Here is a 17,543-nt window from a genome sequence, read left to right as displayed (position 1 = left end):
AGGCTGAGACAGGAAGTTCTTTAGTTTTACAATTTTGTTTCTGCACGGGGACAGCAGGGGTGCAATTATTTAGAAGATCTATTTAGTTAGTTAATAGGTTTACGTTTGCTAAGTTAGTTAATTCCCTTCTTTTTCATTTAAAATAAAAAAATACATAAAAAGAAAAAAAGACAACCACATGCTCTTCGGAATATTTCCTGTGGTTATTGGTTTGTAATTTCTGTGGTTATGCTGGTGTGAACTCTTGGGTCTGCCCCACCACTCAAACAGAAGCTACGGGGGTGGGGTGGCAGCTACTGTGTGAGGGCACACTTTGGAGGGAGCAATGACACTCTCTGTGCCATGTTAGCAAACACCAAAGACTAATGGGAACATCACCATTACTGCTTCAATCCAGAGACATTATCCAAATTAGCTATTATGTTAGTTACTTCCCTGCTTGTTTAAAGGGTACCCAAACTGGTTTCCTTTTGTTCCTCTTTTAGGTTTCATCAAATAATCAGAAATAACTGAGGTATAATTTCTCCCTTAGAAAAACCTCACACACGCACACTCTCCTCTTTTATTAATGGCCTGCCAGTTGCCTTTGTGAAAGAGACTTACCAGTTACTGTGTTGGATATTATGTCTTTTAAAGGCAATATGGTGGTGACCTTTTTAAGGAAAAAGAACAATCTTCTAATAGGTAGTTGCATGAAGGAACCCTCTGGGTTCTTTGAGAGCTTAGAGGAGGATATACATTTAGTTTCAATGATCTACATTTGGTTCAGAAATTTAGTTTAGAGCTTTCTGTGCATTTACCACTAATTAATTTAATATATCCAATAAAATTATTTAAAATTATTTTTAGGGCGCCTGGGTGGCTCAGTTGGTTAAGCCACTGCCTTCGGCTCAGGTCATGATCCCGGAGTCCCGGGATCGAGTCCCGCATCGGGCTCCCCCTTCTCTGTGGGGAGCCTGCTTCTCCCTCTGCCTCTGCCTGCCACTCCCCCTGCTTGTGCTCACTCTGTCTCTCTCTCTCTATGTCAAATAAATAAATAAAATATTAAAAAAATAAAATTATTTTTAAGTTATTAAGAAATAATTAGGCTGTTAAAAATCTTAACATTTTCCTTAATATTTCTTTAACATTTTCCTAGTAACAAGCTAAGTAAAATGGTATATCTTTATTCTCCTTTCTCTCCTTTTTATCACCAAAGCCTCTACTATCAAACTAACTGGTTTCCTGAATTTGAATTTGAATTCCATAAACTACTACCAGTTTTGGAGTTCAGTGCAAATTGCTTCTACATGTTACAGAGACCTGCCAAATTTTGATTTCTTGACTTTTGCCTCATTTTCCCCAAGCTTATCTTCATTTTGTCCTTCATCTTCATTTTGCATCAAAATAAAAATTGAAATGATTCCCTCCATTTTGTGTCTTCTTTTAGTTGAAATAATCTTTCATCCCAAAATCTAATCTCTCTAAATTCATCTTAAATTTTATCTTCTATACAAATTCTTTCATGATCAAAGAGGAAAGTACCATCTAACCAGCCTTGTACTTAGGGTAGGAGTCAGGCAGGATGGAGTTTAATATATTAACTACATCTTCATAGGCTTTTTAAAGTTATAATTATTGACTAAAATGCTCTCTTAGGTACTTTAGGCTTGGCGTTTACAATGTTCACACGAGAAGATTGTGAAAAAGAATAACTACCACTTACCTTTTGGAATCTGGCATACCCATTCAAGTTTTGTATCACAAGCAAAAGGTCTTAAGTAAATAAATTCTCTGTCATCATAGAAATACCAGCTTCTTCGCCCTGGCCTCTGAATGACCTAAAGGAGGAAGAGGATTGAAGAATATTTTGAAGTTGATGCAGCTTTATAAAACACTAAAGTGTAAGCCCTATAGTCTTTAATCTATTTTAGCCCTAGCACCCAAGATATTTGTTTATGAATGAATACAGTGTTTAAATAGTTAACAGCCTAATCAAGAATCTTCAAAGGGGCTGACACAGGAAATATATCATAAGGTCATGTTTATATCCAAAATGTAAATTATTGGTTTTTTTTCTGTTTTTGCTGATATGAAATTATAGATTGCATCTTTAAATTTGAGAAAGGTCAACCTAAAACAAATGTTTACTTCAGTGGCTTCCCAACACCAGATTATGATTAAAGCAGATCTGTGAAAATGGGACATAAGAGTCTGACATCAAGGGCCAGGTTCCTGCTCTGGTGTTGCTCTGCACCGCTAGGATGTTAACCTCCTCTGCATGATCCGAGATAGCTCTCTACAAACCCCAGCCAGTGAGCAGGCAAGAGAGGAAACGGGAGGGCATGACCGAGGAGGAATCTCCATCACTTTTTGGTCTGTTTTCTCTCTCTCTCTCTTTTTTTTTTATTATGTTATGTTTAATCACCATACATTACATCATTAGTTTTTGATGTAGTGTTCCATGATTCACTGTTTGTGTATAACACCCAGTGCTCCATGCAGAACGTGCCCTCTTTAATACCCATCACCAGGCTAACCCATCCCCCCACCCCCTCCCTTCTAGAACCCTCCGTTTGTTTCTCAGAGTCCATAATCTCTCGTGGTTCATCTCCCCCTCCGATTCCCCCCCCTTCATTTTTCCCTTCCTTCTATCTTCTTCTTCTCCTTCTTCTTTTTTTTTTTTAACATATAATGTATTATTTGTTTCAGAGGTACAGGTCTGTGATTCAACAGTCTTATACAATTCACAGCGCTCACCATAGCACATACCCTCCCCAGTGTCTATCACCCAGCCACCCCATCCCTCCCAGCCCCACCACTCCAGCAACCTTCATTTTGTTTCCTGAGATTAAGAATTCCTCATATCAGTGAGGTCATATGATACATGTCTTTCTCTGATGGACTTATTTCACTCAGCAACTGACAGAATGGGAGAAGATATTTGCAAATAACATATCAGATAAAGGGCTGGTCTGTTTTCTCTTAAGGCCAAGATTCTGGTGGGTACTAAGGGGAGAGTCTCCTTCTAGAACACTGCCCTAGCTGGCCTTGTTCCTGACATAGGCTGCATCAGTGTCTCTTTTATTTAGCTTTTTTTTTTTTGGTAGATTTTCTAATCTCTTTATACATAAGAACCCTACTTACATAGAACACAGTTTTTGCATCAGTGTTCTGGAAATTTTACAAACTTCTCTGAAGTTTTCGCCTTCTCATGTGTTAAGCTGAGAATTCTATAAAGATGGCATGATACTATGCAGTTTATTACTGGAACAATTGCTTTGAAAATAGTGCTTTCCAATGGGCTCCTCAGTTGTTTGTCTCAAGCTTCCTGCAGCATTTCTGAACAATCACTCTCTTGAATCTCTTTCTTGGGCTTGCATAGCAAAGATATAATCTATATGTCTCCTACTTCCTCATCTTACATTTTATGCATTGACAGTTCTCCTAAATCCACTTTTGGTGCTTTGCACTTTTTTTTTAATATACATTTTTCCTTCAACTCTGGTCTTTGGATTTCAACTTACTATAGGATATTTCTTACTACTAGCTTGAATTCAAAATATCTAAATAAAATGTAGTATTTTCTCCATAAACCAGTATCCTTTCTATTTCTAGAAACACCTAGTCATACAGCAGGGTAGATCCAGACATGTGGGTTAAATTTCAGTTCTGTAATCATGTATACTTAGAACTCAAATTTCTTCCTCAAAAGATGAATTTGTAATAGTACCTATCTCACAAAGTCATGTAAGTACTAAGTGAAATAATAAGTACCTAGCTCATGAGTTAACAAGTGTTAGCTGATGCCACCATCATCATCATTACCTCCCATAACACTCTTGTTCTTGCATAAAACTTATACCTCATCTGTCATAGCTCCTGTAATTGCTTGTTTACCTATCTCCTACTAGACGTAAGTTCTGTGAAGACAACTGTTTTACACCTTGTTTTTGGTGTATCCCCCAGAGCATCACAGACTGCTTGGACTACTTTATGGAATCAGTAAATGAATGAATTTTGCAAAGGAACATGCCTAACTGTTCTTTTATGTCTTCTGGTCTTATTTGCTGCATCTTGAAATCTGACTTAAGATGAATCTTCTTCCTATCCTCCTTGGTTCATGTCAAAAACCTTTTTTTTTTAAGATTTTATTTATTTATTTGTCAGAGAGAGACAGCATAAGCAGGGAGAGTGGCAGGCAGGGGGAGAAGCAGGCTCCCCGCTGAGCAAGGAGCCCGATGTGGGACTCAATCCCAGGACCCTGGGATCATGACCTGAACTAAAGGCAGATGCTTAACCGACTGAGCCACCCAGGTGTCCCTCAAAAAACTTTTATAATGCTGTTGCCTAACATCAATCTAATTTCCCAACTTTGTTTTCAACTCTGGCACCAATGAAAACTTCTTGATCTGTATTCTGTTCTCCTCACTGCCTTAGCCTCTCCCTTATACTCTCCCTTATTTTATGCCACCTCCTCATGCCATCCCCCATTAGAAAGGCTTACCCTTACCTGTACAAAAGCACAGTTCAAGTCCCACCTCTTTCTGGAAATAGGCCAGAAGAATCACTTCTTCTTCTGAGTTTCAACAGCCCTCCTCAGCCCACTAATTTGGAGCCTATTACTGTACAGTAATAAGAGCCACCTTTCTTGAATATGAATTTTATCTTCTCAATTTAAGTCTAAATTAGGTGGCTTGAGGACGAGGCCATGGGTGTTCTTACCTCCCATTGCATCTAATATCATGCTCCACACACAAAAGGTACTCTGTAGATCTGTTGCCTCACTGCACACAATGCCAAATTTATTTTTTAAATATGCAGATTTCCAGCATTGTACTGACCTTGACAGCAGCACAGTCTCTGATATCATAATCCTGCTGAAACTCATTTTCCATGAGAATAGTAGACACCTTAAAAAACAAGAGAGGCTTGAGAACTTAAGACCGATGTATAAATATCTGGAATTTAGATGTAATTTAGGCATCTTTAATAACTCAAACACATTCACATGCCAAAGAAGGAAAACTTCTTCATCTTTTTTTTAATATCAGGATGTTAAATCATGAGATGACTTAGAAAATATCATACTGTCATCAGTTTCCAAACAAAGGAAGCTATAGTTTGAGAAGTGGAGGTTAATACTGTATTAAGTTTGTAGCTGGAATCACAGAGAATAAGGAGCTTGCAAAAGACCTTTTTTGGGGCATGTGTTGAAATGCTAGTTATTCAATTAACTAATTTCAGATATACTCCCACTTGAAAATGAAAGTCAAGAAATTTTACATTTGGAAAGAATATATGATGAATTGACACAATGGTAATGTGGAGTAAATATTTAATAAATTTGAGAATAATTTGCTTCTATAAGTGTTACCTAAAACCTCTCTTTAGGATAATGTAAACATTTGAAATAGTATTTAAGGTCTTTTTAAGGTTTCCCCAAACAAATTATTTCCCCCAATAAGAATACATTCTTTTTTTATATAACTCAAATTTTTAGATAATAAAAGTAAAAGCTTCTCATTGTGAGAAAAGGAAATAAAAAACAGCACAAAGAAAAAGAAAAAAAACTTTACTATCCAAAGATGACCACTATATCTATATATCCATATTTTCATGTTTTTAGGACTATAGAGAAACTATCTGTATGGTTATTTTTTAATCTTTAAAAAATATTTATTTATTTATGATTATTTTTTACTTTTTTATTTTTATTTTTTAAAAGATTATTTATTTATTTATTTATTTGACAGAGAGAGACACACAGAGAGAGGGAACACAAGCAGGGGGAGTGGGAGAGGGAGAAGCAGGCTTTCCGCTGAGCAGGGAACCCGATGAGGGGCTCAATCCCAGGACTCTGGGATCATGACCCGAGCTGAAGGCAGACGCTTAACGACTGAGCCACCCAGGCGCTCCATGATTATTTTTTTAAATAAAAGTGAGGCTAGTATCTTTTTTTCCTCACTTTATATATGTGAATGCATTTCCATTTCAATAAAAATACTTCTTCATAATTTTAATGGTTACATAGGATGTGGATGTATTATTTAACCATCAACTTAACTTGATATGGAAACAAAAAATCCCTTTACATTATCCCAAACAAGAAAATTTAAACTTACTGGTGTATGATCACTCCACTCCCAGGATCCTAGTAAATCTGGGCTCCTTTTATTCAAACCTATCCACAGCCAACGCTGGTCACTATGTAAAAAGGAAGTATTAAAAAACAATTTGAGCACAGATTTGGCAAAAATGTATAGCATTCACATGTCTAAAATACTTAAGACATTTAAGTTTGTCTTGTCACTAATCGGAAAGCACAATTTCAAGCTCTATAAAAAAGAGGTCTTCTGAAAGAAAACTAAACTTTAAATATGAAGTAGCTATGGAAAAATTACCATACTTCTTAGAATTAAGTTTTCAGTTATGTTCTTCATATGAAAGGTAAAAACTATTCTGCTTTGAACTTGAGGGGAAAAAAGTGCATGATTATTCTAAATCTTTTACTGGAGAGCTTCAATATTAGACAATGTTTTTGATACAAAGATAGCAATGGCATTTTCTTGAAGTGTCTGTCTATAACACAATCAAATATCTTTTTTTTAATGCAGAACAAATCATTTGGCTAAATTTTTATTAAACAAGATCAAGATTTTAAAAAATTATTTAATTCCCACTGCCCATTAAGTTTAAAGTAAACAAATATAAGTATCTTTTTTTTAAAAGATTTTATTTTTAAGTAATCTCTACACCCAATGTGGGACTTAAACTCACAACCCTGAGATAAAGAGTCACATGCTCTACTGTCTGAGCCAGTCAATTGCCGCCCCCCCATTTTCTCAAAGAATAAGTATCTTCTAAAAGCCAAACTCCGTGGGTTACACCAGAACAACATAATTAAACAGTCATTTAGGTGATTATATTTAACACTCATAACAATTATACTTCTATGTACAAGGCATTGAGCTAGGTGCCATGGTAATACAGAGAAGTACAAGATGTAATATCTATCCTCAAACGGCATATAAACTACTCAGGGAGACAAGATATACATGAACAAGGAAATAACAACCATTTTGGAAAGATATCAAATGATATAAAATCTGCATAAATTTTAAGCTTTACAAAAATTTAGAGAAAGAAGGTCATTGTGGACTGCAGGAAGTATTTTGTGAGGTTAGTAGGACAAAAGACAGTCTTCAAAGGATGGCTAATATTTCTTTTGAGTCAAAATCTGAGTCTTTAACACTCAACATTCAGATTGACTGAGAAGAGAAAGGATAGACATTTCAAGGAAGGATATGTACAATAACATATAGAAGCAGGGACATATATTGTAAATACCCCTTTTCCTCATTTAAACTTATTCTCTAGCTAGGAAGATATTGCTAATATAAATAGAAGTGATATAGCCATAAAAACATTTTCTTCACTTCTAACCCCACTTGAAAATATTCTCTAAAATGGGTTACACTTTTTAGGCTTTTTTTTTTTTTAAGATTTTATTTGTTTATTTGACAGAGAGCACAAGTAGGCAGAGAGGCAGGCAGAGGGAGAGGGAGAAGCAGGCTCTCCGCCGAGCAGGGAACCCGCTGTGGGGCTTGATCCCAGGACCCTGGGACCATGACCTGAGCCGAAGGCAGTCACTCAACCAACTGAGCCACCCAGGCACCCCAACTTTTTAGGCTTTTTAAAAAATTTATTATTATGTTCAATTAGCCAGCATGTAGTATATCATTAGTTTTTGATATAGTGTTCATTACTTTTTAAATTTTTCATTACTTTACTCATTACTTTTTTTTTAAAGATTGTATTTTATTTATTTATTTGACAGAGAAAGAGACAGCAAGAGAGGGAACACAAGCAGGGGGAGTGGGAGAGACTGAGCAGGGAGCCTGATGTGGGGCTCGATCCTAGGACCCTGGGATCACGACCCGAGCCGAAGGCAGAGACGCTTAACGACTAAGCCACCCAGGTGCCCCCAACGATTACTTTTTAAGTAGACTTTTAAGTAGACAGTTTTTAAGTAGACTGTTATCCACGTAAATTTTTTTTTCGGTGATGCTGATTACTTTCCATACAATTTAACCTTCTGATTGCATGTAGTATGTATGGTCAGTACATATGACTGTATATTATATATGCATAACTAGATACATATATAAATGTTACATGCATATAAATATAGCACATATTAGAGAAGGCATGGGATCCAAATCTAAAATTAATCCTTACTCTCAAGCTCAATATATGGAATGTTTAGCTGAAAAATATGTTTGCCTTTCAAAAAATTTGCTAGTGAATCAATGCTAGAGCAAACTTAATTTTACTTCTTTAAAAATTTTTTTATTTATTTACTTGTGAGAGAGAGCACAAGCAAGGGGGGAGTGGGAAGGCAGAGGGAGAAGCAGACTCCCCGCTGAGCAGGGAGACCAATGCAGGACTCAATCCCAAGACCCTGGGATCATGACCTGAACTGAAGGCAGATGCGCAACCGACTGAGCCACCCAGGCATCCCGAGCAAACTTAATTTTAAAGTAATTTCTCATGTTTGAATAAAATAATTGCTTTTCTTTACCTCTTCCCTCTACTCAACATTCCCCCATACTTTAATATAAATAAGTACTTTTCATCTTTTCGGTCTTAAGCTTTTCAGCTTATTGCAATGGAATATGAGGACTATCCCCTTCCAGTCTTTATTACTATACTGTTTTCTTTCATAGAAAAAGATTACCAATTTATAGATTTCAGATAATCCAGTGGAGACAATTAAGTCCAGTTTGAATTTAACAGCTATAAGAGGAATTTGCAGTTTGTTTCTTCAACTATTCAGAGCTTTCTAACAGGCTTCCAAATTTATCATACTTCCCAACTGCTGAATTTCTAAACCGCAGGGTCTAGAAAATTGCCATATACAGTATAATTAAAGTCAGGTAGGAAAAATAAAGAGGAGGTCAAGTTTGCTTCCTTGTTCCTTGGAGATGTAACTATTTCTTTCAAATTTTTACACATAATATATTTGAGCCTGGGGAATTTGAGCACGTTTTGTGTTTCCCTAAAATAAGCCTTAGATAGCCTATCTTCTTTTTACAATCAACAGTACAGCCAGGAAGATGGTCAAAGGTCATCTGTCACCTGCATTTACTCTGTAGTCAGCTCCCACAGAGAGCCTCTTTAGAAATCTGTCTCTACCTTTCTACCCAGTCCTTTCTTCGCTCCACCTCTGCCCACTTAGAAACCTCTGCTCTCAAGCTCACTTCTGCCTCAGAAAATAGTTTCCCAGAAAACACAATTTGCTGCATTGTCCCAAATTTTTTAATCTTTACTACTTTCTGAGATTGAACTTCATTTCAACCCAGACACTTAGAGTTCTTAGCTTCTAATTCAAGAAATATAGAGAATAGTAGCTCTTGTGTTTTTTTTTTCTGTGTGTGGTAAGAGGTGGAAAATATTTCCTCAATTCTAACTTATTCCTGATTTGACCTGGTTTATCCATAGGCAGATAAAGAGAAGAAGAAATTGAAAAATCACATTAATCACTGCATACCTCTAATGTGGATTTAGAAAATTTGAGGGAGGGGAAAAAATGGATCATAACTGGAGAATTAAATCAAATGGCAAATTTCTCACTCTTTATAAATTTTTCTACAACAAGCACTAAATATATGGTTATAGGGTATTAGGTTAAGAAGACACTGCACAAAAGGTTAATATGTGTATCTGTGTTAAAATTCCTGCTCTCAGTCAAATTTCCCAGTGCATCTGGTTTCTAAGGAAAACAGTATCTCAGCTATAAACCCCAATAAATACTATTTGATGAGGGCGCTTAGTCTGCAAAGCCTTAGATTTATGTCTAAATCCATTCATGCCACATCACAGGAGGTAGTACACATAGCAATAGCATGGCAAATGAGGCTTTCTCCTTTAATCCTAAAACTATTTTTGTTCTACAGTGGCTTTCCCTGGTGGGCTGCCATTAAGAGATGCAAAGATCTTAGAGCCTTAATGACTTGGTACACCATGAATCCTTTTCATTGAAATACAAATGGAGATGTGGAATTTAGATTGAGAGAAGTATAGCAGTAATCTGACTTAATTCCTTGGCATGCAATACACAATTTGGGCAATGGACTTCTGAGAAAGGTCAATTCCTGCAATAAAAAGGTAAGGCCTTCAAGGAGTAAGCTTTAGAATCATTTCCTGATATAAATGGGTTTGTCTCCTTCCTTCCCTTCAAGCCATGGTTACAATGTTGGTTTTAGAATATGTTGTCTTTCTAAGTAAAGCGTGGGCAAATGGTCTCATTATTAATGGAGCACATAGTAAGCAGACAACACAGGCTGCTTAATATGGCACATATCAGCTGCTGGGTTAAGTGTACTAAAATATGGTGCTTATGAATGAAAGATTATGGTGATTTGTTTTTTCTTTGTGCTCTTCTGTTTTCTGAATTAAATATATATTACTTTTGTGATCAGAAAAAAATTAAACACTGCTGTACATTCTTTGGAAAATAAAACTATATGCATGGGAATGGAAGAAAATGGAAAGGATTTACATTAAATGCTAACTATGTTTATAACAGAGCTAGGACTTGAGGTGACTTTCATTTTTCTCATTATCACTTTTTTATTCCCCAAATCTTACATAATGAACTTGTATTAATTTTTTAATTGAAAGGAAACTCAGCAAGTGTGATCAGAAACAAAGAAGCAAATCAAGAAAAATTCCTTAATTACCTCTCACACTCCAGTGTTATTTTTATAGTGTAGTCTCTTCTGTATATAGAAGCTCTTAATTATCATTTATATCACATATGATATTCCATTTTCCATCAGTTGATTCCCACAAATATCTACAACCTCATTGCTTAGTACTTATCTATGGCTTCCTGTTCCAGTTAAAGGTTTCTAACCTCTTGCTTGGTATTAGTTGAAATCCACTTTGTTTATGTCAGTATTTTACTTAAAAATACTTTGGCCTAGACAGTATGATACTGTATGTGTCAAGCTTGAGATCTAGGGGCCAGTAAGTTGCCTTGCTCAAAACCCTCACTTCAGCAAGGATCGGCAGGGTATTAGATGTTCCAGAGGCAGCCACCACAAGGATGTCTGTTATCCAAAGCCACACCTGAGGTTTTGGTTATTAGCAGAGAGAATATCAGAAATAGGTGTATATCAGCAAAATTAGAAGCTTGTTAATCAGCCTGAGGTTAGAAGTGGGCTCTCAGTGGTGAAATTGAAATTATTTAAGATATGGGGTATAGCTAAAATATTTAGAGACACTCTCACCCTTCATGAAAGGTTATTTCTTTCCAGGGAGGCTGGTAGCCAGTACCATTAGAAATGGATCTGGGGCTTGATCTCTAAATCATCCCATGTCTCGTCATTGGGTCAGGTGATCGGAACTGCCTGGTGCTAACTATAATGGGAACACAATCCCGCCTCAGGAATATTGCCAAATCTACCTCAAATGCATCTTCCTTGCAAGATGGTGGCTGGAACACCCAGGACAGACAGACTGCTGGGATGTCGGAAGCTTATGAAACAGATTGTATGAAATAAGTTCTGCGTCTGCTTCAGTGAATGCTTAATGAATGTTTGTATATGTGGAAAGATTTGGTCTGAGTTTTGCACTCATTATAATCTACTCTCAAAGTTGTGGGGAGTAGCTAAGAAACACTAACCTCAAAAGGAAATTAAGAGTTTGAATATCCAAATTAGCTCAGGTTACTGTGCAATGAAATCTTGTATAATAATTTCTAGTGCTAGAAAATGAAGTCCAGAATGTCTGAACTTCTATAATAGTTGTTAATAAATGAATATTTATGGAACACATGTACTATATTTTGCATCAGGTTTCCAGCACATTGTAGTGAAACTTCCCTTTCTTAATGGGAAAAACAAAATAGTAGGTACATGAATATAAATCTGGAAAATGTGGGAAAATGTTCAAACATTTCAAAAATCACTCAAAATCTTATCTTCCAGAGGTAATAATGATTATCTTTCTTTGATGTATTTTTGTAATTTACTTTTAAATGTACATAGTATATTTTTTTATTCTTCCATAATTTGCTTTTCCTCCCACTTAATATATTGTAAACATTTGCATGCTATGATATTTTTTTTTAAAAAATCTTAATGCACAGGGTATAAATTCCAAACAAAGATCAACAATAGGGATGATAATAGGGATCTTTACCTTTTTCTGACTTTTACAGAAGTGCATATAATGTTTACTCATTAGATGTGATATGGCTGTTTGTTGAACTATCTTTCTATTCTTTTTTTTTAAGATTTTATTTATTTCTTTATTTGAGAGAGAGAGCACTCAAGAGAGGGGGTTGTGGCAGAGGGAGAAGCAGGCTCCCTGCTGAGCAAGGAGTAGGGGTTTGGGGCAGAGGGAGAAGCAGGCTCCCTGCTGAGCAAGGAGCCTGATCATGACCGGGGATCAAGGATCCTGGGATCATGGCCTGAGCTGAAGGCAGACACTTAATTGACTGAATCACCCAGGCGCCCCCATCCTCCTATTCTTACTTTACCAAGAATTTGTATGTTAATTATGTTAACTTTATGATATATTTATATATTAAACTCAGGAATGAACAGTGAATTTTACCAGATGTATTTTCAGCACCCAGTAAAATGTTCATATGATACTTGACCTGATATACAGAGTTCCTAGCACTAACCCAACCTTGTATTCTTGGAAGAAATCCTACACAGTCAAGGTATGTTATTTTGATGTACTATAATGTAGGGGGTGAAGGAAGTGGGCTCTAATTAGGGTTCAAGTATTGGATCCTTTACTTATTTATTTATATAACCATGGGCAAGTTGTTTTACTTCTCTGTATCTGTTTTCTCATTTAGATAAAATGGTCATTGTAATAGTACGTACCTCATAGGTTGTTGTAAGGATTAAATGAGCTGATAGAAAACATTTAGGACATTATCTGGTACATAATAAGCATTATATCAGTGCTTGTTATTCTATCACTTATCAGTATTTACTTTTTCAAGTCTAGTCATGAGGTTGGTCTGTAATTCTTTGTGCTCTTGTTGATAGGGTTTGATATCAGAATTAAACTAGTTTGCGAAATAAACCAGATGTCTCTATCAGTTTCTATGTAATGGAATACAAGCCCTTGCTTGTACTACTGAAATACAAGGTAATGATCACTTCTTTAAAATGTGAAGAAATTGGGGCGCCTGGGTGGTTCAGTCGTTAAGCGTCTGCCTTCGGCTCAGGTCATGATCCCAGGGTCCTGGGATCGAGCCCCACATCGGGCTCCCTGCTCCGTGGGAAGCCTGCTTCTCCCTCTCCCACTCTCCCTGCTTGTGTCCCCTCTCTCGCTGTGTCTCTCTGTTGAATAAGTAAAATTTTTTAAAAAATAAAATAAAATGTAAAGAAATTCACACATATAACCATATATTATGCTTTCTATCTCTTTCTTGGAAGAAATTCTTTGTCAACTTTTTCCATTTCTTTCATGGCTATTAAATTACTTGGTTTCTACTTAATATACCAATTGTATAGTAATTTGTATTTCTCTAGAAATTGTTCATTTTAACAACTTCATTTGTAACAGCATAGAATTATGCATAGTATTCTTACCAATTAAAAAATTTCTCCATGAAATGGGTTTTATAATCCCTTACTATGTCTTCATTTTAAGTATCTTTATCCTTATACAAAATCTTTATTATGTTCTTTCTTATGGTTTCCTTGTATTGATGTTGAAATTTATTTTACTTTTAGGTGAATGTTTATTTTCATTATTTTTGTTTAATAATTAAAGCTCTTAAAGTTATTAATGGACCTCCAACTATAGCTTTGGCTATATCCCATGAAGTTCAGAATGAGTGTTGTTATTATCATCTATACAGTTTTCATTTATTTGCCAAAAAAGTTACTTAAAAACATTGAATTTATAAGTGGATATGGCTTGACTTCACTTCTTATGTACCTGTATAATTTCGCCACTTTGGAATTTTAGATTTTCTTTTTAGTCTAATAGATCAATTATCATAAGTGATACAGGCAAAGAGCCTGAAGAGAAAATATATATAGACTTTGTAATATATGAACAAAGAGGATATTGTTAAATCAATCTTAATTATACTATTTATATATTATTTCCTTTTGTCTTTCTTACTTGATGAATCAGACAAGTGTTAAAGTTTCCCATTATTGTTATTTATTGGAGAATTTCACTAATATAAGTAATTTTTTTGCTTCATATATTTTGATGCCAATATTTTTAAATGTGTAATGGTTCTTGCCTATTATAATGTCATTGTAGATTGTACCTTTATTCAATATGAAATAGATCTCATTTCCCCATTTGGTGCATTTTTACTTCAGTTGTATTTTATCTAATAATACTGTGACTCCAGTTTTTTGTTCACATTTGCACAATATAATTTTGCTCATTTTTTAATTTTCCCATTTTAGTTACTGTATTAAGTTTGTGATTATTAACTCAATGCTATTTAGGTTAATATGGGACAAGAACATAACTAAGTGAAGTGGATCAAGGAGTAATAAATTAGAGACCACCACAAACAGTAGAGTGATGCCCTATCTTGGTAAGCCACTGGCTACTCAGGACTAACCAATTATTGCTACAATATGAAAATGTGTCCTGTTGTTTTAATTTTTAAACAAGTGTTAAAAATACGGATTTTTATCAAAATTTCTCAACTTTGAAACTCTTTGTAGCTTCTTCCTTCTAGGAAAATAACATCATACTCTTTGGGCTGGATAGGTACTAATTGGTAAGATTCGTTTGAGGTATTTTTCAACAGCATATAGCTGAATTTCATTATTGAAGAAATTTGCAGACTTATACTTAAACATAACTGGTAAGAGATAAATCTGGTCTTCTGCCATCTTGCTTTATATTGGATTTCATGCTTTGTTATTTCATTTCTTTATAATTTACTATATAAACCTTTATTTCACCCATTGTATATTAAGTAAATAAACACACTCTGTTTTAAAATATGTATATAATTTGTGTTTCTAAATATGACTTTTAGGTAAATGAGGAATTTATTATACTTTCATTTTTTACACCCATTTTATCTCTTTATATCCCAGTTTTTATTTATAAACAGAGTTAAACACCTGGTCTTATTAAAATATTCTCATGTTTCTCTTTCAGGATTTAGGATAATTTATTTCTATTTTTATTATTACATATACATATTGCATTATTTATCCTGGGGATGTTTTTACATTATATATTCTTCCTCCTAATTCTTTTAAAATAAACTACCTATTCACGTGTTCCTGATTTTTAATTCATCTCTCAGCTGGAATGTGTCTTTGAATTTTTTTCAAGAAGGAAGCTACAGGGTTATATCAATAATAATCTTCACAAACAAAAAGCAATGTAATTGAGAACTAAAATTAATATACTGCAAACATTTTCCACCTCAAAACTCTATTTTTTAAAAAAGATTCAGAGAGAGAGAGGGAGAGAGAGAGCGAGCACACAAGCAGGGGGAGTGGGAGAGGGAGAAGCAGGCTCCCCAAGCTGGATGCAGGGCTTGATCCCAGGACCCTGGGATCATGACCTGAGCTGAAGGCAGACGCTTAACTGCTTAACGGACTGAGCCACCTGGGCGCCCCCACCTCAAAACGCTTTAGATGTCAGTTTTTAAATGCCTTCTTACATTTAATGTAGAGAAGAAGTTACCTGGGTTTTGTGTTTTGTTACCTGTTTTGTTTATTTTTTTTTGCCATTATTCTTTCAGGCTTTTGTTTGAGTCAAAATGATGGAAGGTATTCACAAGGATATGTCTAAATGGTAATTTCTTTTCCATAATTTTGCCTGGTATACCCTGAATCCTTGATTTACAGATTTGGGTCTTCTTTTCAGTTCATAAAAATGAGGGAAGGAAAAAAAATAAATTTGTGAAGTTGAAGGCCCTCATACTCATGTTTGCTCCCAAAGCTTCAGAGAAATTTTGCTCCTATGACAGCATCACCTGGTCCATATTCCTCCACATTGTCCCTAAGAACATCAGGAAAATCATCCAGGAATCCTTCCACCATAAGATCAAAATCACAATGCCTTATTGATTCTGTCTTTGTAGCATCTCTGAGTACTTCCCTATATTCACATTCTTCCTACCCATTCTCAAAGTAGTTTTCCACCAAAGGGCTGTAATAGCCTTCTAATTACTTGCCCTGCATCTACCTACCATCTCTCTCTTTCTCCCTCTCTCTCTTTCTCTCTTTCTTTATATATACACACATACACACACATATAAACACCTTTGTTATTGTTCGTTTTTTGCTTATTGACTTAAGATCAAACTCTTTCCCTGGCAAAGAAGGATGTTCCAATTTCATATCCAAATCTCATTTTCTAGCTAAGTGGTATGACTCATTTCTCCCTGACCATATCTGTACACTCTGGTCTCAGTACCTTTGCTAATGTTCTGTTTTCTCGGGCTCCTTCTCCTGGTCTTACCTTTCAAAATACTACCTTACTTTCTAAGAACTATTCTTCTTCATAACATTTTTCCCAATTATAACTCCCTAAAGCATTTCATCCATCTTTAAAATTCCATGGTCCCTCCTTACCTTTGTTCTAGATTTTCACCATATTTTTCTTATCCCCATTGTTGGACTTTATCATGCTACATAAAGGATGGGGATTCTATCTCCCTCATCTTTGAATTATTTATAGTGTCTTGCACATAAAAAATGTTTGATGTTGAATGACTGCTTAGCACTGAATGACCCTTTTAGAAAATAAAACATGTCAATTCTGAATACCTGGAGGACATTAAATTTAGCATAGAAGATCTCATTCTAAAAGTATTACCTGAACTGATCCATTAAAAAGTGAAGAAATTCCTTTATTTCATCCATATGAGTGAAGCTAGGAAGGTGTCCTCCAAGAGCTTGGCAGAATCTCTCAGCTTCTTCCCAGTTCCTTTTTCTTACGATTCTTTCTATATGAAACAGCTTAACAAGACACAATGTTAATCTCTTTTCTGGCATAATCATAAAGTATTCATAATTTCAAAGTTTATTATGGTCAAATGTGTAGGTTTTGAAATTAAGTTTCTTATTTTAATTCAAATATAATTAACATACAGTGTTATATTAGTTTCAGGTGTACAATAGAGTGATTCAATAATTCAATACCTTACTCAGTGCTCATCATAAGTGTACTCGTTAATCCCCATCACCTATTTCACCCATCTCTCCACCCACTTCCCCTCAGTTTGTTTTCTATAGTTAAGAGTCTGTTTTTGGTTTCTCTTTTTTTTCTTTGTTCTTTTATTCTGTTTCTTAAATTCAAATGTGTAGGCTTCTGAAATGGATTCTCATACGTGTATTAATAACATGAAAATGTTTTTATTTTTACCTGTAATAAAAACAGGTGAAAAAACATATACTGTGACACAACAGGACCTGCTGAAAGTGTCAACTAAAAGGCCAGCACAGGGGCCAGCTACTGCTGTCAGATGGATGCCCTTCCTCAGCTAGGATGGGGAACTGCTTCAACAAGACACCATACATATTCTCCCA

At 35.4% G+C, this 17,543-nt stretch overlaps 1 protein-coding gene across 4 annotated transcripts in view; it reads right to left on the bottom strand.

The window, feature by feature from the left end:
* Positions 1 to 17,543, bottom strand: part of LY75 (lymphocyte antigen 75) — a 133,093-nt gene that overhangs the window by 85,657 nt on the left and 29,893 nt on the right. For all 4 annotated transcript variants that reach the window (XR_012375498.1, XR_012375500.1, XR_012375499.1 and 1 more), the window contains 4 exons: positions 16,831 to 16,973; positions 6,105 to 6,186; positions 4,824 to 4,892; positions 1,706 to 1,820 (listed from right to left, as the gene is read on the bottom strand). Coding sequence is in view for 1 of the 4 variants with exons in the window: in XM_073883641.1 (XP_073739742.1) it covers positions 1,706 to 1,820; positions 4,824 to 4,892; positions 6,105 to 6,186; positions 16,831 to 16,973 (409 nt within the window). In the remaining 3 variants the exon portion in view is untranslated. The remainder of the gene's footprint in view (positions 1 to 1,705; positions 1,821 to 4,823; positions 4,893 to 6,104; positions 6,187 to 16,830; positions 16,974 to 17,543) is intronic.

The sequence above is a fragment of the Callorhinus ursinus genome, unplaced genomic scaffold (genome assembly GCF_003265705.2).
Source record: "Callorhinus ursinus isolate GAN/ISIS: 27379988/994484 unplaced genomic scaffold, GSC_fseal_2.0 scaffold2, whole genome shotgun sequence".
In the NCBI taxonomy this organism is placed as follows: Eukaryota; Metazoa; Chordata; class Mammalia; order Carnivora; family Otariidae; genus Callorhinus; species Callorhinus ursinus.
The sequence above is the reverse complement of the archived record's forward strand: the minus strand, read 5'-3'. Positions and strand labels throughout refer to the sequence as shown.